This window comes from Lethenteron reissneri, chromosome 19, assembly GCF_015708825.2.
Source record: "Lethenteron reissneri isolate LAM-NWPU_2019-01 chromosome 19, ASM1570882v1, whole genome shotgun sequence".
Taxonomy (NCBI): Eukaryota; Metazoa; Chordata; class Hyperoartia; order Petromyzontiformes; family Petromyzontidae; genus Lethenteron; species Lethenteron reissneri.
Genome location: NC_083797.1, coordinates 7,076,048 through 7,098,138, shown reverse-complemented (window position 1 = coordinate 7,098,138; position 22,091 = coordinate 7,076,048). Strand labels below are relative to the sequence as shown.

The 22,091-nt window shown below is 44.2% G+C and overlaps 1 protein-coding gene across 3 annotated transcripts in view; it reads right to left on the bottom strand.

Annotated features, from left to right (window-relative positions):
- Window positions 1-21,845, bottom strand: part of LOC133344217 (receptor-type tyrosine-protein phosphatase kappa-like) — a 138,984-nt gene extending 117,139 nt beyond the window's left edge. For all 3 annotated transcript variants that reach the window (XM_061554266.1, XM_061554267.1, XM_061554268.1), the window contains exon 1: window positions 21,411-21,845. In XM_061554266.1, coding sequence (XP_061410250.1) covers window positions 21,411-21,486 — 76 coding nt within the window. In that variant the 5' untranslated portion in view covers window positions 21,487-21,845. The remainder of the gene's footprint in view (window positions 1-21,410) is intronic.
- Between the last annotated feature and the right edge of the window lie 246 nt (window positions 21,846-22,091).

The window sequence follows — 22,091 nt, the reverse complement described above, 5'->3', positions numbered from 1 at the left end:
TTTTTAAGCAATGGAGCAGACTGTCGCGTCAGCTCATGAATAGTATTTTTTTGCTTGTTTCGGTGAAACTACCTTTTCGTGGTAACTTATGATTCATGAAATCATAGTTTTCTATAAATATACACGCACACACATGCTGACAAACATACACACCAACACAAACACAGGCCTAACAAGAGCCTACAGCTGTCCTTTCGCTATATATGCTCTGTACATTTAAAACAATACGCTATTTCACTCGAGGCAATGTTTTAACAAGAGAGCACTCCTCGTCCCGCAAGGCAAAGATCTAACAAGCCACTAGAGACACAGCAGTTTCCCATTTGTTGGCCAACTCATTTCCACAAATCCTACAGAGGCACATGACTTTCCAACTGCCACGCACCTTAGAGTAGAATAAAAAGGTCCAACCCATGCACACACACTCTCGAATATGCACTGCATGCACGTGTCAAATTGTAGCAGCTTTACACTTCTGGATTTTCTGTTTGCACATAGTCACATATTCACTTTAAGATGTTTTCTTGTTCATGTCTTTGTTTTTTGTTTGTTGCGGTTGCACCCGATTCAAGAGCCGAATGGCTCACAGGGCTATACCTAATAAATGAACTTGAACCTCTGCTTCTGCAGTCCCAGTGAGACCCAGCGAAAGCATGTTGGGCAGGGACCTTTTGAAGGGCTGGTGTCATGCCATTTTAAACAACAACAATAATTAATAAATGTTTAAAGTAATTATAGGAATGGCGTTTAGCTATCTTGGATGAGTCATGCAGTTTTTTTTCATGTTGACGCCGATTAGCCTCAGATTTGCAAGTTATCTGCGATGGAGTTTACCTCGTCCTAATGACAAATCTGCTGGCCTAAACAACTGTGCTATCTTATCTTTCTTCATCAGCGCATGTTGATTCTCCCCACTAAGTAGAGTGTATGTTCACTTAAAAGGTCACGGAGGACAGATAATGCAGCCATTTCCTTATTCACAACAAATGTGATGAAGGAACAACTTGTCCTCAAAACATAAAAGTAAAAAATAGAATTTTCGCTCCAAAGTAGAAAAACTTATGACTGCCAAATTTGCCCGAGCAGATTGTTTTGTTTGTTATGCCTTACTTTTTGCTGCAATAATATTCCTGTCGAGAGCTTTACAAGAATAAAACCTCCCTCGGGCTATCTTGTGTGTCTAACACCTTCCACACCTAACAGGGTAAAGGTTAATTGAATTGTTTCGGTGGTCAATATTTCATTTAAATCTATTAGCTTCGTGTTGGAAAGTGGACGTCAGGCAAAAAAAAACAAGTAAAAAAATAACTCGTTCATTTGTTACTCCGAATGGGGATAAAGTGGCCAGGAAGAATGGGATCCAAATCATGGCGCTGTCGTGGCCCATGGACTTGACCATCGTCGTTAAAACTCTCACATTGCGAGAGAAAAAAGAAGTACAAAATCACGCCAAAGTAAGCTTCATATGTTCGTTATTCTGAATGCTGACCTAAATACTTGTGCTTCACTGTGCCCTGTTTAATGTTTCAATGCATCCATTGTTGATCCAGTGAGAGCTCGAATGGTTAATTTTTATTGTATTTTTTTTTACAGCACGTGTTGCTGGTTTTTTTTTTCCTGAAAAAAAAGCGTCTCATAATTTAGATAATAACACCTCTTGCAATGCATTTATTTTACTGGAAATAACTGGGGTGTTTTTTTATAAAGTTCAAACCGTCATTTTTGTACCGCATATTTTAATGTCTTCTTACTCCAACTTAAAAGGTGCAGCCATTGCAATGACTTGCTCAGGCCACTGTCGATGACGGGCCTCCACCAGAGGGATATTTAGAGAGCCCCCATTCAGAATATATACATTGCCTACTCTTCTACGCTGGTCAGGCATCTTGGGAGAGGTGAAAGTACGCGCACTTCATCCCACCACACGTGGAATGCCGATCGACCACCCGTGGTGGCACACATTTATATTGGTCAGCGGACAGAGGCCGGGAGAATTTAAGAAACTTGCGCCATTCTTTCAACTGCCACGCTGAGAGATCGATCAGGCGACCTCTGGGTGGCAGGTTCCTGTGCGCTAACCATTGCAACCACGGCAGCATCCCCGCACTTAGGAGCTAAGAACACACACAGCACACAGACGATAGGGAACCTCGTTCGCAATTTGTCTGCCGATAGCTTGCAATGTGACTTAAATGTGCTCACAAACTTTGGTCACGTTAACTGGAGCACTGCGCGACATCCATTTGTCGAACAAGCCAAGCGGACATTTGACTGATGTGATAACATGGGGGGGGGGGGGGGGGGGTGGCGAGGAAGAGTAGCAACAAGTCACTTTAATTGTAATGGTCAACTGGCAGTGCTGAAGTCTGTAATGGTATCGATTTGGATAACAGCCTTGCCTTTTGTAATTAAGTGACTCAAACATCTGGCGCCATCATTGAGTGTTTCTTTGCTTGCAGGCATTCCCAGCACGCGCAAATGCACATACACAGAGAGGAACAGACTCGCACGCATACATGCCCAAAAAACATGCACAACGACGGGCTGGTCACACAGACAGAGGAGCAATTACTGTATGGCAATAAATCAATGTGAGGATGAAACGCTACGGCATCTGGATGGCCCTTAAAACGCGAGGGAGCGAGAGAGGATGCTGCAGAGAGCGCCGCCAGAACATTTACATCCTGAACAAAGAGCGGAGACAGGTCAGTGGCACAAAACGCCACTGAGACGCGAGCATGTGTCGCACAAGTGGAGTAGGAGAATTCACTGAACTTTTCAGCGCACCGGACTTGCCAATCCGAAGGTTGCCAGTTCGTTCTCCCAGCGCGGAAGTCAAAACGATGGAATTTTCCCTTTAAACAAGCAATAAACAATCAACTTTTTTGGGTTAGATCGCGTAAATATATAAACGTCGAATTTCGATTTAAAGCTTTCGTGACTGCAGGGATTCATCTTCTTGGTTCTTTCGGTAAAGTCACGTAGAAGGGAAATAATAAAATAATACAAATAAAACATTTTTTATTTGTACCATTTTATTACTTCCCTTCGACGTGACTTTACCGAAAGAACCAAGAAGATATATAAACGTCACTGTACTCAGATTGTAAATGTTGTGGCTTGGCTCTCCAACACACCGGTGTGCTGTACTAGTGACGAATTGGCCACGTTCTGTTCACGTGACAACCCTTACTAGTTGGCTGTGTCGGGTGGTAGCGGGTTTAACGACACATTTTTATATGTTTACGTGATCTAACCCAAAAAACCTCTATTATGGATGATATTGGTCGTGAAAGCCGACGTGTTGAATCAGCTTTTTATTGTATTTGACCAGATAAGACCCAGTGAGCTGTATGGCTCTTTTTCAGAAGCCACCTGGCCACAAATGAGAGCTTAACGAAGTGGCTCATCGTTTGTACATGTATAGCAGCCAAGTACTCTGAACGCACGTTGAGTAGCTGGAGGATCCGTAGAAACATCCACACGGCCACGGAGAGAGAGAGAGACATGCAAACTCCAAATAAATGCCCCCCCCATTCCCCACCTCTGTCCATCCAGCAATGCGAATGGGTTTGCCGTATTTAGTCGCTGAGCAGGTTGTGTGTGGTGAGTAAAGTATGGGGACTCTCAACTGTTCCAAGACATATGGCCGGCAAAAATACCTTCCAGAGAAGCTCCCTAGAGACCCATCGAGTGGAGGAGCTTTGCCAGCAGTCGCGTGAGCCAGCAGTTGCAGGGTTGTAACTTAATCTTTTTTACGATTAATTTTCTGACTACAGAGTGGGTAGTTAGGTGGAGGGGAGGAGAGAGGTTACGCAGATAATGATCGTTGCTAAAAAAAAACATACTGCGTGTCTTATTCGTGAAAAAGGAAATCTAAAATAAATCCAACGCGTTTCAATGTGTGTTGTTTGAGACTTCGGTGCAAAACACATGGCCACTATTTCACAAAACAAATGCTGACCAAGGCCAATTGAAATTCTTCAATAGCCTAAGATATACCGAGCGCCAATGTGATTTCTTTCGGTGCAATTTGTGGAAGGGTTTATGGATCAGCAAAACGGTGAAAACAAGGAGCACGGAAACCCCATCCTGTATTTCCACATGAAATGCTGGCTCCCCTGCAATTCCTTCCGTTTCCTCAACGACATCAGGCGGGAAATATCACCTGGTCCAGGGGCATTGAGGTTCACCATCAATCAATCGCTGGAGATAGGGGCCCCACAGCAACGTGGACGGCACACGCTCATCCGCGTGCGACGGACAGACAAAGTGAATATTTGTTACGCCGTCCTTCCTTTGAGGAGCTGCTCTTCTGAGCGAAAGCAATTCGCGGCCTGAAATTATTTTATTTGTACAATGAGTGTATATTTTCAAAGACAGACAGAAACAGCGAGACAGACAAGAGGTGTGTGTGTGTGTGTCCCCTTCTTCAAACAATATTCTACGCACACCTATGCACTTGATGCAGCAAATCTGGCTGTGACGGTCCCACCTGATGACGGAGACTTGTGTTGCCTCCGAAACGTCGTGATTTTATTGTTTTATTTTTATTAATTTTAATTTCATTTTTTACCTACGTGACTTTACCGAAAGAACTAAGAGTATGAATCCTTACAGTCACGAAAGCTTCAAATCTAGAATGAAAATAAACCCACTTTTACAACACGCATTTTCGTTATACGTTTCACGCAACCTTCATACATTTTTACAAGACTAAATGAATGAATGCGATGTGATACAGTCGATAGAATTAGCTGAGAAAAAAAAGCACACACACACGGCCATTCATAGTTAACAATGGCTTTAAGTCCGGAACACGTGTGTTCGTGCAGCACACACTGCATAATATACTTTGCACATTTGCACATGAATGAGCGATGCGGGGTCTCCGCCTGCAGATTTGATGTTCGTGTTGCACCCGTGCAGCTAACTCTGGACCTCCCAACCAGCCAGGGCAACCGGCCAAGTGGTGGCCCTGGAGGAGCAAGCAAGGACGACGGTTGATCACGTCTTTACGCACTTTAGTTTAATCATCTGGCCTAACACCTAAAGTACATGTGTCATGAGCTTGACCCAGGCCGAAGCTTTATCTGGCTTTGCCAGGTAAACCTTAATGGACGTTCTCAACGGAAGGCACGGGTTCACTGCCAAGGCGATAATGCGAACGCAGCACCTCGGCAGACGGCTGATGCTGCTAAATGCTTACCGACTGACATTTTTCTATTTGGCGTGCACGCAAGACAGCTTGGACATTTTGTCTGCTCGTGACTGGGGGATTGGATGGAGTTTGCAAGACGCCCCCCTGTTTGTGGCCCACAAGTCATGCCAGTGTTTCCGTTTCGTCAGAATGTTAAATGGATCCGCAGGACACCCTCGGCAATGCAAGAAGAAGGCTAAACGCTGCTTCGGTTTTAAAGCACTTTCGCCTTGCTTTCAGAGGAAAGATGAGACGATGTGGTGAAGGCATTATGTAAATGATCCATCACGGAACATCTACTTATATAACATTTCAATGCTCTGTTAACGTTGTTGCATGGTTTAAACGCGACGTAATAACTGTGATTTTCTGACCGCAGGATTCGCTGTTTACGTGGAAAATTGAATAAATAAGCAGCAGCAACTAACGTTTCACAAGTCGATGTTTGGGGGGGGGGGGGGGGGAGAAACTGAATCTAGATGGCAATAGAGCATGTTCCACTTGTTGACACCAGATGTGCATTAAGTATCCTTGCCAGTATCCTCATCTCAAAGTCAAGGGCCTCATTTTTTGTAACCATTGTACACAGCGATATACAATCTGCTCACAGAAGGGCCCCTTCAGGATCTACATGAATGCGAGTCTGCAGTTTATGGAAAATCTAATTTGTGAATTCTGAAAATAATTTGAGGTTTGCCGAGGAATTTTTGGAGTAGCGATTTTATGCTACTAATTAAAACAGATTCAAAGCACTGTAAATAAATGCTGAGCTTTGTGATACGATCATTATATCAGAAGGAAAGCCATAAACCACACTGTACAACGACTTTCATAGTGCACCTATTTACCTAGATAAAATATCTTTTCAGACTTAATTTGAATGAGCACTCTGAGGCATCAACATTAGCAACGTGAAAACAAATAGAAATGTGGCATTCACTTATAACAAGGTTGCAAACCATTGACAAACAATATACCATACTATATAAACAATGGAGATTCATCTTCTTGGTTCTTTCGGTCAAGTCACGTAGAAGGGAAGTAATAAAATAATAAAAATAAAACATAATAATATGTTAATAAAAATTAAACATAATAAAATACTATTTTATTATGTTTTATTTTTTATTATTTCATTACTTCCCTTCTACGTGACTTTACCGAAAGAACCAAGAAGATGAATCCCTGCAGTCACGAAAGAAGCTTTAAATCGAAAAACAATGGAGATATTGGTAATGCAGTACCTGTTATGCATTTTTTTGTTATTTGTAACTTAACTGCAGATATTTGACCATTTCGGATTTGAGCAATGACAATAGAAAAAGCATCTTGTTTACTCCTGAAAATGACGTTACAGGGTCTCAACATCAAAATCATAGCAGGCGGCGGGCAGCTTTGGAAAATCCGCGTAGCATTACAGAGTGCCTGTGAGAATCACGCAGCTATCCAGATTTCCGAGGTAGCGACTACACGTTTCTATCAAAGGTCCCGTACCTTTATTGTATTCCGCGTTGCTTAATGTGTTTGCAGTTTTAATAGCACTTGTCTGGTTTTGACCGCACAACTGTAAGTGTAGCCACTATTCCTTTTGTCGGAGTGTATTGTTGCTCACATAATTGTGTACACCTTAACACATGTTCGCATTTACATGCACGCTCTTCCTCCCACACTCTGCCACCACCCCCATTAACCTGAACCATTTTTCACGCCGTTGTTTTAAGATCCGCACTTATCCTGCGCTCTATCTCAGAAAAAAATAAATCATCACTCATTTGAAGCGACCAAATACCTCGCTTGTATCCAGCCTCAAGTCGCCTGGCGTTGGATAAACACACTTTGTTTGTACATGTGGCCAGGCGAGCCATAACTGTGGGAGCGTAATAGCCCTCTAATGACTCCTTCCCACGGAATCAGTGCATCACGTAGCCCCCAAAGTCCCAAACGGAAGCTGGGCCTTTCAATTGCTTGCACGCAAACCCTATGACGCCCGATTGCATAACCAGGAAGGACACACATTTTAAACCTTACCGATATCTCACATCATCAGCACAGTCAACGGTGTTTATGATATGCTCAGCAAGCACGGTGCCCAAATGTAAGGTGAAAACATGATAAAGGTGAAGCTATGCAATTTCTTATTCACACCACTGCTGAATGAAGGGCCTCCACTAGAAGATATTTTACTGACTCTTTCGCATTGGCAAGATGTCTCGGAAGACTGTGTACTCTTTCATTTACCAGGTAAGGGCCACTGAGCTATATAGATATTTTTCACAAGTTACCTGGCCACAAATAATAGCTCAACGAAGTGGCTTCGGTGGACATTTATAGAAGCCAAATACTCTAAACACATGTTTCTAAATTTGGAGGGTAAAAGCCGAGGACACGGAGAAAAAATTAACCCGTAAAAACTAAGTTTTTCACTATAAATCCTTTATATGCGTGGCGGCTAGAGTCCTCTCGTCCTCTGGCTTGAGATGGCTGCCACCTATGGGTCAGATGATTGCCTGCCACCATTAAGCAATTGGTAATTAAATATAATTTATTTTTTCCTAAAAATTGTAAAATTTTGGAGAAAAAATTTTCACGAAAATAAATTGTCACGCACATCAAGTCTGTGTGCAAAATGTCAGCTCGATTGGATCACGGGAAGTGGGTTAAAAAACGACCGAAAGATTTGCACGGTCGTAAGCGCGCAAGCAAGTGAACTTAATATAAAGGATTTAAAACTCCACGTGCCTACAGGGAAGAGAGAACATGCAAACTCCAAACATACAGGCGCCAGGATCGGGATCAAACCTACGACCTCCTGTATACCAGGCGAGGTCGTTAACATCTCGCCACTGTGTGGTCGTGCCACACTTTCTCCAACTTGCGACCTGCATGTCATTGACTGTGGTGTAGCCATTTACTGCCGGGTGGACAGAGGTTCAGAGATTTGATAAACTTGCAGCAATGTTTCAACTGTAGGGTCGAATTGAAAAGTTTGAGTGTGGTCATTATTATGCTGTGGCGGCATCCTTGGTGCACACATGTATCGCGTCTAAAACCCTGGATTGGAAACACATTTGCTTATAGCCCTGAATACAACTTCATATCGTATCGAGCATATACGAAATCTGCTGTTGATTTACTGCCATTGTACGGAATGCCAGCAAGTTCTTTCACACGGTACTCGAAAGTTTAAAAAAAAGGGCTTTTGGATCCCAACTGCCCAACCTGTCTACCCACTCAACCAGAAGACCCTGTTGAGTCTGGTAAAAGGAGCTCTCTTTATTTAGGTCAGCCACACACGAGAATGGCTCTTGGCCCAAGTAAACATTCCAGCTACCTGTTTAACAGGCACGCAAGGTGGTGATGGTGATGTGGTGGTGGTGGTGGGAGGGGGGCTGTGTAACACAACATCAGGGGGCATGGGAATTTTTTCAATCCAGCAAATCTCTTTTTCACAGGTAAACCAAAAGGCACTTCGCGGTGTTCACAAACACACAAAAGAGGGTTCCCAGCAGCAGCAGCAGGAATTCACGTGATTAGTTTTCCGAGGAAACTCAAAGAAACTATAGATGTGTATCGAATGATTTAGCTGCTGCACAAGACTGCCACCATTGAGTGCTGTGCAAAGTAACGAATGCTGATTTTTGGATACAATTATTTAATGGGAGTAATTGAAATTGCAAATGTTTCTTATCTCCGCCATCTAAAGTTTACCTCCCCCCCCCCCCTTTTATATTGTTAGTAAAAAAAAAGCTTCAGCTCTAGCAAAGGCTGCCAAAAAACCACAATAAGCCACAATGTCAGTCCAGCCAGCCATGAAATTGCCACCTCCAGAGAAGGAAGGGAAAGCGAGATACCAGCTGCCGCGCACAGAAGCCGTCTCCGCTGAACTCCTTGGTCAATTCACAGTGACCCCGTTTTCATGCCAGTTTTCTCTCTTCAAATCGCAAATGATTCTAGCTTTTTGGCTGTTTTTAACACCTCTCACCTGTGACCCACCCCCACATTTACAAAGAAATAAATTAAAAGTTCTGAAGCGAAAACTTGCAATATGTGCACGCAGAATGCGAGTTGGTTTCTTTTCCAGCGCTGTGGGATTCTGCCACGAGCTTTTTTAAGGGGTCCTTCATGAATGAGGTGCATCGGAACATTGCTGTGGCATTACAGTGCTCAGACTTTGGTGTTATCAGTCTACAGCGAGCACCTCGCAACCAACATATGCTCGCAATCATCTGCGCAGGTTCTATTACTTGTCATCAGCTCACTGGCACCACAAAAAAAGGCACTCAGTTCACCAGTATCCCACACTCAGTCTTGCAGCAGATGTCTAATGTAACACTCACTCAAGCTGAGCTTGCACAAAGTAAACCTGCCCTGCGTGCTATTCCACAACTGGAAGTGAAAAGAGTAAAACAATCAAGCTCTGACTCTTGTTTAAGTGTAGATGTATATACCAGAGGTCGCAACCGGGTACCCGATACCCGTACCCTACCCGATACCGGGCTACCCGTACCCGGCCGGGTACGGGTACCCGTTTGCGACCCTGGTGCGGCCGGGTACGGGTAGGCCGTGAGTCACTGGTGAGTAACTGTTTGTCACTCATTTCCCAATGTCTTGTCTCTTCTCACAATTCAAGTTCCTAGAATCAACCCACCCACGCCTGCAACATGGCTTCATCCCAGAGGTCGCAATCAGGTACCCGATACCCGTACCCTACCCGTACCCGGCCGGGTACGGGTAGGGTACGGGTACGGCCGGGTACGGGTACCCGTTTGCGACCCTGGTGCGGCCGGGTACGGGTAAGGAATCAAAACCCGTTTGCGACCTCTGGTATACACGCAATGTTCTGGGAGGAATCGTACGCTCTTGCTTGAGTAGATTACTATAGACGGAATGTGTGGGATACAGCAAATGGTCCGTAGAACACATTCAACGGGAGCTAAATTTAGCAAATACAGAAGGAAATTAAAAACAATTTGCATGTTGCATTCAAGATTAAAATGCATGCCACATACACTGAATGTAGACAATAATTTGAAGCAATAAATATGCATGGTGATTGAGCTAAAGAAGACAATCCATGATAAATGATATTTTGGAGCCAATTTAAATTATAATTTAACACGTAAGCTTTCGCGACCAATATTATTCATAATCAACGTCTTTGGATTTAGATCGTACTCAATAGTACTCAATTTGTAAATGTTGTGGATTCACTCTTCAACACACCGGTGGGCTAAAGTAGTGAACTATTTGTCTTTTGTCAACGTGACACTTTTTTACTGATTGCCCGTGTCGGGTGGTGGAGGGTTACGACACATTTATAAATAACGCGATCTAAACCCAAAAACGTTGATTATGAATAAATTATAATTGTTTGAAGTCCCCACATACATTTCAGTCATACAGGATGTCTGACCCTACTTCAACAAGCTGGTCAATTCGGGTTCGTGAAATTTGATCTGAGTACCAGTTTCAGACATTACTTGAAACCAATGGTAGCCGTGGCTGGGAATGGAACTCAGATTGCTGAATTCAAAATTGTGGGCAGTAACCCATGTGCCACCACTCCAACCCAACCCACAACCAACAGCTATAACAAATTGAATAAAATAAAATAAAGCAAATAGGAAACACATTTTAATGTTCTAAAAATATTCTTAAAATATACTTCATTAAACATGTGATTTTAGCACTATGCTATATTGCTGAATATATAAGCTTCCAATTTTGTCCCATGGGAAGTTAAGCGCCCCAATTGTGCAGACAAAGGATGGACCACCTTCGGAGGTAGTGTCTAAAATTCTTACTGAGGCTCATCATAAAAGAACAGCTGGCACACTTGTGAAGGCATTATCGCAGAGGGACATGGCCAATGTGTGGGCAAAAATTGGTCTCTGCGGGAAATAATGTGGCCGATAGGGAGGCAACGTCACTTCATCCAGTGATGTCAAATTGTGTGTGTGGGCAGTTTGCTAAACTTGGCCCTTCATACAACCGTGAAGAGTGTTCAGCTTGGTGATAGCAGCTGCAGATGGCTTTGGCACTGTATGTATTTAATAACTTTGTATGCTGGATGAAAAAAAAAACTATTTCACAATAGCTGATTATTTTGGTAGCAAGCCTAAGACCCAAAAGGCCTACAACATTGTACCCCCATAATGAAACTAGATGCAGAACAGATGTGCAAGCTCACGGGTGCACATCACATCACACGGCACAATGTGAAAATCCTGGCGAAAGGCACATTTTTCTACCCGTTTGCAAGGAAACAATAGGATGCCAAATTAACAGCGGAGTGCACAGGTGCGTACATTCAGCCCTTAACACCGCAGTTTGTGTGGCGCTAAGTGAAGTGTAGAGCCACAAAGTGCACGAAATCACCTATCTGTCAAAGCAGAGAATTATCCATGGCGGCAGTGGACAATTAAACCAAACAATTATTGCACCATTGCATTTCCACTTGTCAGCAGCCCGTACTTAACGGGGAATGTACAATATGTGCATCCCGATGACTTTCTGCTGTGATTGAGCTCACACAGCAAGGGAGGGGTTGGTGGCTATGCAGAACAGCCCGATCACATTTAAAGGGTTTGGACAGCGATCGGCTGGAACACAAAACTGATGCTTAGTGTGGCAACCCAATGTGCCATAAATCCGTTAACATCCGTAAATGGAGGTCAGCTGTGTCACAGCATGAAATCTTGCAAAGTAACATAAGTCAAAGAGACCAATAACTGCCATCTCTAAATCCTTCTACTCCCGCAGCAATGTTATAAAATGCCAAATTGCTCCGTAAACCCGTCTGCCAGGTGGGTTCGGTGTGTGTGTGTGCGTGTGTGCGCAGCGTTAATAAAAAATAACATTTTTGCTGAAAAGGAAAGTTCCATGCCTCACAACCTAGACCGTGAACATTGTTATTGTATTCGCGTGTCCACTTCTTAATTTGAGTTGTTTTTAAACTGATATAGCGTGACACTCTCCTTCATTTGTGGGCATCATAGTTGGGAAGAGGACGTTAAATAATCGGTGTATTTGAAACGTATAGCATTACATTAGTCAGGCAAGGAATGGAATACATCTGAGAGTACATCTCCCAATGAGATGGAGCCGTGGAATTAGCTCTTGTACAGGAGCTGGGTGGTAATGTTGCTTAGATAATTAGTAGTGGTCGGTAGATTTGGAGAGGCCTTCATCCTGCAGCGGATTGACCATGGCCATTGGTGATTTTAGCCTAGACGGTCACTTTACGTTCACTGAAATCAAAGTTAAGGTATTGCACCCGTTTTATATATGTGTGTGTGTAAAGGCAAACTGGAAAGTTTATCTTTGATTTATTTCGGGGTATTTTTTTTTCTGTTAGGCAGACAAATGAGTTTTCTTTTATTTCTGCTCCAAGATCAATTTTAGATGCGTGTCCCAACTGGAATTTTACTTCGACCAATACCAACACTGATAAGGCATTTATTTAACAAAACAGTTGGATGCCAACTATCTTCTGAGCTCTCTGGGGAGTGACCAATCATTGCCATGAACACAAACAAAATATAGACAAAACACAAACCTCAAAACTGTACGACAAACAGATCAATGTACCTTAAGATTAAATTTCCACCTTCAAAGGAAATGGGAGCAAATCTTTTTCTGTGCCACCCACATGCTGCTTGTATATGCTCAGGTAGCTTAAAAGTTTAATCAATCAGCGGACCAGTGGGTAAAAAAAAGACCCCTGGGGGAATATACACGTGTCCCTTTCAGTGCAGCCTTTCACCTGAGGGTCTCAGCATTTCTCTCTTGCTTTACCCTCTTCTTTCAGAGGCTCGTGGTCATTCCACCTTTATGGATTCCCTGCACCTCTTCCCGCAACGGTGCTCGGGTTAACAGGGCCCATTGGACTTCACCACTCACCGTAATTTAACCATTACACTGCCTGGATACCATCCTTCCTACCAGATGCATCGCATGTTCGTATTGTCTCCTTCAACTTGAACCTTCTGTTCTCCCAGTGCCACCCCCTATGCTCATTCTCCATTTCTTTCAATTTGTTCTCATTCCTATTCTCTCTCGCTCTCACTGGTCTGGGGGGAGAATAAAAAAAACGTTTTGGTGTAAGATTGTATTGCTTTCCACCTGACATCTTACTTGGAGCATCTGGTCTCATTCAGCAAGCTACCGAGACTCAGCACTGCATGATATATCAAATCCAGCCTTTTCATCTCACAGGCAGAATGGATGATAGCTGCTATCACCATGTTTCGTGTTTTTGTCGACGTTCAGCAATCCCCGCGGCCCATTATGGCGTTGTCACATTGTTTTGCACGTAGAATAACTCGCGAAACGGTCAACAAACCGCTCGAAAACTTGACAACATTTCATACATTTAATGAGAAATGGTCTCTATTTGACACTGATATATAAAATAAATGACAATTACTTCAAGGGATATATGAATACTGCTAACATGCCAGTATTAGCACGCAGGTTTCTAGCCAATTTACAAGATGACATTGGTACACTTTCCAACCGGAGGGATTAAAGTGACAGGTCGCCACTATTTAAAGCCCTTTCACCGAGTACCACATTCTCAAAGCAAAAATGCCGTCAAAACGTTTACCCTTTTCGAACGTTCCATAAAGCGGTTACACGCAACTTTCAAAGTCGGTACGCGGTAACAAGAGGTTTACAAAGATCGGCAGCCTACCGCTTACAACGATAGGATTGGCAGGTATGCACGGGGCATACAAATGGGTTTTTTGAAAATACACATTTGAAAACATGATGGTTCAATTTGAAGCCTGCGAAGGATTTCTAATCGGTATGTAAAACGCTTGCGTGTGACGTTGTGCGTGGCAGCTACCCTGCCTCGCAAAAGGGATGTAGAGTCTTGACTGAAAGCTTTCGTGACTGCAGGAATTCATATTCGTTGGGTCTTTTGGTAAAGTCACGTAGATAGGTAAATTAAAAACTACGACGTTTCGATCGCAACACGAGCGGTCGTCATCATCAATCGTCATCCTCCTGACGACGATCGCTTGTGTTGCGATCGAAACGTCGTCGTTTTTTTTTGTTATTTTCTTTGAACCTCTTCTTGGTTCTTTCGGCTGCTTGCGTTGTAGCCGAAACGTCGTGAGAATTATTTTATTTTATTATGTTTTATTTTTATTATTTTATTATTTTATTACTTCCCTTCTACGTGACTTTACCGAAAGAACCAAGAAGATGAATCCCTGCAGTCACGAAAGCTTTAAATCGAAATTCTTTGAACCTATTTACGTGACTTTACCGAAAGACCCAACGAATATGGAATGTACAGTGTTGGTCAACTGCCCCTGTGCTGTTCAAGTGCACGATGTTACGTGCCAACAGAAAAAACGCACTGGGTCGTTGCAATGTGCAACATCGTTTCTGTAAAAGACTGAATTGCATTGATTTTGCATGCTCCAATTTCTCAGCATAGGTATGAAGCTGCTTGCAATAATGCATCTTTTGGTCAGACTTTAATAGCTATGTGCCATATGAATATAATTGAAAAATATATTCTGCAATCAATGCAGTAATACAGCTCAGTAAGCCCATTATGTGTTATGAATGGGACCAACGGACTACCAAACTTAACATACGGTTATTGTATCTTGTAGGTTTGCTTTTCAAATGCATTACAAAATAAACAGAGAGGGGGGAAATATCACCAAGATTCGGCTTATAAATGTATATATATATTACAAACCTCCCCTTGCTATCGAGACGAGCAAGATTGTACCGTGTTCACTAAGTGCGTATTATCTCTGTTTGCACAGGAGCAACTCGTGTACCATGCGCGCATCTATTGCGCCAACATCCGCAAATAGCGACAAGGTGTGCTGCTTGACCATGCGGTGAACAGCCGCCGCAATTATTTCTCACAAAAGGAACCTGGGGGACGCGAAGGACAAGTCCCACCGTTGACAGAAAATGAAGGTGGCTTGGTTAGCACGCAACACGCTCGGTGACCACGCTGGAACTGGCTGTCTGTAGCTCAACAAGATCATGAACACTCCCACTCCCAGTGGCTTGCTCTGCAGTAATTTAATAGATTAGCAACAATACATCACTTTGGGGGGAGGGGCGGGGGGGGGCAGAAATGTATTGACCAATGAAATGTATCCTTCTGTAGAAGAAGAAAAAAATTCCCACGTCATTTTCTAAACACACATTCCCGAAACAGGTAAAAGTGCAGTCCTGCTATGATTTGCTCACAGCACTGCAGTCAGAGGGCCCTTCACTTGAGCCATCCAGGCCTGCTCTTCCATGCTGGGAAGATGCCTTAGACGAGAAACAGGTAGACATGTTTATCAAATGAATAGCACAGAGGCTCGTTAATACAAGTCAAATTTTACCTAAATAGTCACTCCCTTGAAATAGAAACCGAGCTACCACCTCGTTCTGCATGTCTGTCTGTTTCAAATGGAATGAGAATGCTCCGTTATACGGCTCATTCCCGTGTCAGTTTTTACCAGTTTGATTTTTTTTAAATATTGACAATATAAAATAATTTCTCACGGACACACCGAGATGCAGAGCTAGTTCTGAATGCCCCCGCATCTCTTTGCGGGGGTTTTGCTTGAAATGTATTGCACCATTCATAAAGGAGGATAGTCACTAAATCTTCAATTTCAATTAAAGCCATTTGATAAAAAAAATGTTCCTCAGTGCTAAGGGCACTGCATGCTAAGCACACATTGATCTTGCAATTACTACAAAGGCAAACAGGCAGACTGCCTGAAATGCTCTCTGCCAATAAATGTAAAACTACTGATTGTACAACATGCTCTCTGACTACAATGTAAATGTGAACGATGTAATTGCTGTTCTCGTTATCATTGTTTTCTTATCCTGCATTTTGTTTTGCAAGCAGACATAACGTAAGTTAAGTTCTCGTACGTCTAAAATAATATAACTAATTGAGACTGTGGCTATTGATTTCAGGAACATGAAAACAAATATTGATAAAATGAATAAATAATGAATGGAAAGCTCGGCTATTTTAATTAACAAATAATTTAGATCTTCTGCATTATTATATGGCCCTATTATAATAGGTCCATTGAAACCGTGGCCGGTGGCAATATGAATGCAGCCTTCAAAAGAAAATCAATTTTACAGAACGTTGTAAATGTATCCATTACATCATATTTTGAAAGAGACAACATAATCAACTGCCTCAAATTGCTGGCATTTAAAACAAAATAATTGATGGTTATTCCATTAAGATCGCCGCCTCTGGCCATTTCCCAAGAACATAAGCAGCATACTGAGAAGGCATGCAACACATGAATGCATTAGAGCAGTTTGTGTTTGTGTGGGGGGGAGGGAGGGAGAGAGAGAGAGAACTTCAGGAGCGGAGGAAAGCAGGGCACCCACAAAGGGACTGGGGTTAAATTGAAGGGCACTGCCACTGCGAGATGAACCGGTCTGAATGTGCCCAGTGAAAAGCAGCACACCTGGCTATGACAAGGGTTTTTATTTTATTTGAGGCCGGGTATGCAACAACAGTTACATTTTTTAATACTGCCAATGGAACAGGGGATTGGCGCATGCATTGCACGAGGGTGAATCCCCCACTAGGTATGCATCGCAGTTTACATCTTTTACACTAATGAAGAAAATTACGGCAAAAGTTTGAACAAAGCCACGCCGTTCTATAATTAGAATGACAGACGTACCTTTCAAGAGTGTTCATGAAATCCCACATGGGACACGGTTTACGTTTGTTGATACGAATGCTGTGTACATTTGGAGTGCAGTATCTGCTCAGGGGAATAACAATTGGATGTCGAACACAGAGTCTGCATGTTTAGGATACGTGTCTAATTATAGATTGAAAACAAAATCAACCAAAAACCACACAAAGATCTCCGTATAGCCTTTGGGGAGCGGTAGTGCAGCGGTTAGCGCGCTGCGCTACGAACCTGGCGACCCGGGTTCGATTCCTGCTCAGCGGCCAACACCCAGTGACGATTATCTCAACCGGTCCTGGGCCTCCCGTAGGTCGACTCAGCCTCAAATGGGTACCGGGTGTGATGTGTAAACATCGCCACTGGGAAGACAAAAGCAGCCAGGCGTGGTGTTGGCCACCCACCCCCTCGTGTGCTGTGCCGGCCTTGATAGGTGCTCGCTAACACACACACACACACATCTCCACCCTCATCCTTCCTGGTACAAGGAGCGGCGTTTGTTACATTTATTTAATCATTTAAAATTGAATGTCTTCTCATCGGCATGCATCCTAAGAAATGAAAAAAGCTACTAAATTCAAAAATAGCACCGATGGCAACGGCTGGGACGAGACGATTTACCCTCCGTACTCTCGTGCAGATCGATGGTGTGCAAGTACTGCTTTTAAATTGCAAACATTTTCCTCACGGCGTTCCGTTATATAATAATAATAGTCTGATTTTGATTTGAAGTTTTTTGTGACCGCAGGAATCCATACTCTTTGGTTCTTTCGGTAAAGTCACGTAGGTAGAATATGGTTATGCACTGGAGCAATGTCCAGGATAGTATGAGGAACACTGATGAGGTTTTACGTTTTTTATCTCATCTTGACTGCGATTTTTAAACATGTTCTAGATTTGAAGCTTTCGTGACTGCAAGGATTCATATTCTTGGGTTTTTTCGGTAAAGTCACGTAGCGGTCCCATTAGCAGCAGTTGCACTTTAACAACTCTGGCAACCCCTCCCCCCCTCTCAGCCAGTCTACATAACAAAGGCTCAGTCCTTTGTTACGTAGACTAGCCGTAGTTTCAGCCGCACCAACCTTACCATAATAATAAAAAGGAGGCCTACCTTGGCTCCTCCCACCCTCAACCAGTATATATACAAGGACTGTTTTCTTGGAATTTCTCTTACTTGATACAGCTATCGTGCTGTGACGGTCCCACCTGAAGACGGAAGCTTGTGTTGCCTCCGAAACGTCGTGATTTTTATTTTATTTTACGTTTAGTAATTTTATTTTTTTACCTACGTGACTTTACCGAAAACACCCAAGAATATTTAAACATGTTATCGATAGTTTCAATGTTAAGTTAGAAACACTTCGTCTGTGTTCTCCAGTTGTCTGGGTGAAACGTGGTGGGCTCAGCTGTGCCCAATCCTGGCCAGCTGGCTAAAAACAAACTTAATAAACTCACGAAATGGGAGCAAGTGCAAACTTTTTAGACAGCTGCAGACTGCCAAATCAAGGTAACAAGAACAACAACACCACGACTTGTCATCTGAAGAGTGCGGTGGAGACCACCCTGTTCCATGATGCACATCACTACCGCACATCTGTGAAAACGACTGGACAACCGTGACAAAGAGATTCGTGTGTTCATCAAATTCCCACAGTCTAAATACAGATTCCGACTCGGTTAGGAAGTTCACAATCAACACGCTCTCGCAGTGTGCGGCAGCTTTTTTTTTTGCCACGACAACACAATCACTTTTTTTTTAACCATTATATCAACGCAAGCGGCTTTACGTGGGCTAATGCCAGCATCGTCAATGCGCCACGGTCGTTGACATCACCATCGCTTGCTCACGGCAGCGTGTGAGCAAGCCAGGGATTAAAGGGCACCGTATTGTGCTCGAATGTTGTGGCATGCCTTACACAGATAATTGGTTTTTATTACGTGAATCTTTGGGTTTTCATGTAACGTCAGGTTTGTTTTTCGCCAATGAATGTGCATCAAATTTGGTCTGGGGCCATTTAACTGCTTGGCGATCATTGACGTATTCAGGTCATCATGGTTTCAAATGTCAATATATCCCTATTGTACAGGTACAATGCTAGGTATAATGTAATGGACACTGCTTAACAAACAACAATTAGCTTTAAAGACCTGAGGTCAGTATCACCTTCTTTACCGTCTCATGTCACCCTTTGGCCATACGCAGTTTGCAAGACAGTACGAGTTTCAGTGGGAAGGTGCAATGCTTCAGTAATGTATACTAAACCTTCTCCAGCGCCTAGATAGAACCCTGCTATGATTAACGATTTTCATATTAAAACCTCTTGAGCTGCCCTACAAATTACTCCACAAGCCTAATGAACTCAGACCACCTAAATGTATACAGTACACCCAAACATATAACGAAATCACTATCATTACATTTGTAACACCTAACCCTGAACCTCAATGACGCCAAATGCTTGCAAGCTATTAACCAATAACCCAGTCCCCAATCCGAGCCCCTTTCCTGCAATCCTTAACATCTCGAGCCTTGGGAGCCTACCCTAAGCAGTAGACACTAATGGCTGGGTGCTTCCATGCAGAGTATACACCGTAATGTCAACAGCTATTACACACGGATAAAGACGCGTATACACTTGGCGTGGGATGGTTTAGAAAATGTTTTAACTTTTTAGACGAGGAAAAAGCTTGACATAGTGAGCACGGCATGTAGTATTGCAAAAAAGCTGGTTATAAAAATGCGCGTGCAAAATGTGAGCAAAAAAAAAAACCCCTACACTCTTGGCTTTGCGTAAACAAATCTACAATGCAAAATTTACTATTACTCTCAAGCAAATTCAATTCAAGAAAGTTCAGAGAGCGAAGGAAAAAAAATGTTTAAAATAGAGCTTCCAACTTCCTGTTAGCAATACGGCATTCAACAAATAATCTGGCATATACTGGAATTACATCTAGAGGGGAGAGTGAGAGCACGTTTAAACGGCTGATGGCAATAGACGTAATAGCTGCGTCAACTCGATGTCCACCAATATTCGTAATGTGTCTCGCAAGCCCTTTTGTGCTGTTGGCAGGCAAGCGTACTGCAAGCATTTCGGCATCCATTTAAAAACGCCCGCATTAACGGGCTAATAATGTTGCCCAATGCATCCGAATTAGTCTGAATTAAATCCCATCAGGATGGTAACCACGGCAAGCTTTCTGCGACCATAAATGTTTGTTTACTCTTTCGTTATTTGGCACAATTGCTTAACTTTTAAGGAGGGAGGGAGGGGATTGGCGGGGATGTGGAGGAAGACCCAAGTTTGGCTCTCTGCCCACGTGGGTGCGAGAGTGTATGTGTCTCTCTTTCTCTCCTTTCTTTTCTCTCAACAATAACCGCTCTGTATTTTAGACGCCCGCAGTTGCTCATAAAAGAAGATTTCCAACCGATGTTATCTTGGGCGCAACAAAGGAAAAGGCTGTTCATAAATAGACGACGCGACGCTGTGGTTAGCAGTGCCACGCACCCTCATCTCTCCGACGTTGCATGCTCGGGGTCCGGGTGCATGAGTAATCTCACTAATCTTAAATCCACCGGAGGGTTGACATTCTTTGGTGGTCTCTGGCCCTCGGCCACAGCATCCACACCGAACGTACGTTACTCCCTCGGCAGTCCCAAATCCCGACCATTTGAATATGTTAATCGGCGCGGCCACGTAAAAAAAAAAACACAGTGAGCCTCGATGCAAAACACTATTGTCATTTAAAAGGCGAAGACTGGATAATGAATCGCTCCGGAAAGCCACTCGGACGCATTTGCATCACAATTTGCAACAAACCACTTCCGTGGTGAATGATAAGGGGGAACCGGGTTGCGAATGATCCACTGAAATCAAACAAATGCTTTCGCGTTGAGCCCGGACACTGTTCAAACAGCGCAAGTTTGCCTTTGCCAGGGCTCCCTCCGGGAAAGTTTACGCGCTCCATAAATCACGTGCCTCCCAACTAAACAACAAGAACGCTTATGAACGATATAAATGGCATACATTAGCCCCCGGAGCGTGGGAGCCACATCGCGGGCTCAACGTAACAAAAAAAAACAACAACAACAACAACAACCACCAACTCGCATTGGGGGACGTCTCTCGTCATCCGTGCTTGGCCGATGGGAACAACTGAAGGGTCCAGGACTCAGCTGCAGAGCATTTGGGGCATGATCACTCTTTTGCCGTCTCTCTACCCACCCCAGAACTCGCGCCAGCAGGGAGGGGGGGTGGGGGAAAGTTTGAACTTTACTGCCTAAGCATTCCACGTTCATATATATACACACACACACAGACATATGAACAATACACTGACTCGCTCATCCGATATGCCTCCGCAGAAACGCGCGCACGCGTGCGTGAGCACGTGCGCACTTCAGCCGGGGATGCGCACACGTCCCCTACCCGTCGGCGCAAAGCACGCGCACATGCGTACACACTAACAACAACAACAAGACACAAATACGCGCCGCAACTCACCGGTAAACTCCATCGCAGCGGCAGCGTGCGCAGCCAGGGCGAACAGGACGAGAGCGGACATCCTGACGGGCTCCATACACAACGCTCGCTCGCTGCGTATTTTACTCCCAAGTTGGAGAGAGCACCGAGAACAACTCTCGGAGCTTTTGAGGCTCTCGGTCTCCCTCGGATTGCGCCGCGCTTTATCCCCGAGCGCAGCGGGCACGGGCCAGCGGACGAGCCCACGGGACTCCACTCCTCACTCGCTCCCTTCCTCCGCCGCCGCCGCCGCTGCGTCTCGCAACGCGCCGTTACGGATTCCCTTCTTCAAAGGGAGACGCGCCTTGGGTTGTTTGCGCCGCGCATGATGCGCGAGCGGCTCGGGTGGTCGGTGGTGGCGGTGGATGAGGAGGAGGAGGAAGAGGAGTAGGAGGAGGCTCGCATTACAGCACAACGAGTCGGGGTCGCGTTTGGCTTCGCGCGCGCACGCACGGCGGTAGCACCCCTCCCTCCCCTCATTCACCCTCCTCCTCCTCCCCCCCCAAATCAGGCCCCCAATCCCTCCTCACCCTACCTCCTACCCCCCCCTTCCCACCCTAGCCAGCCTTCGTTGAGATCTCTCTGTAGTTGGCAGGACGTCACAACAATCCCGCCTCCCCCACCCGCACTCTACCCTTCACCCATCCGCACTCCGGTCCTCGC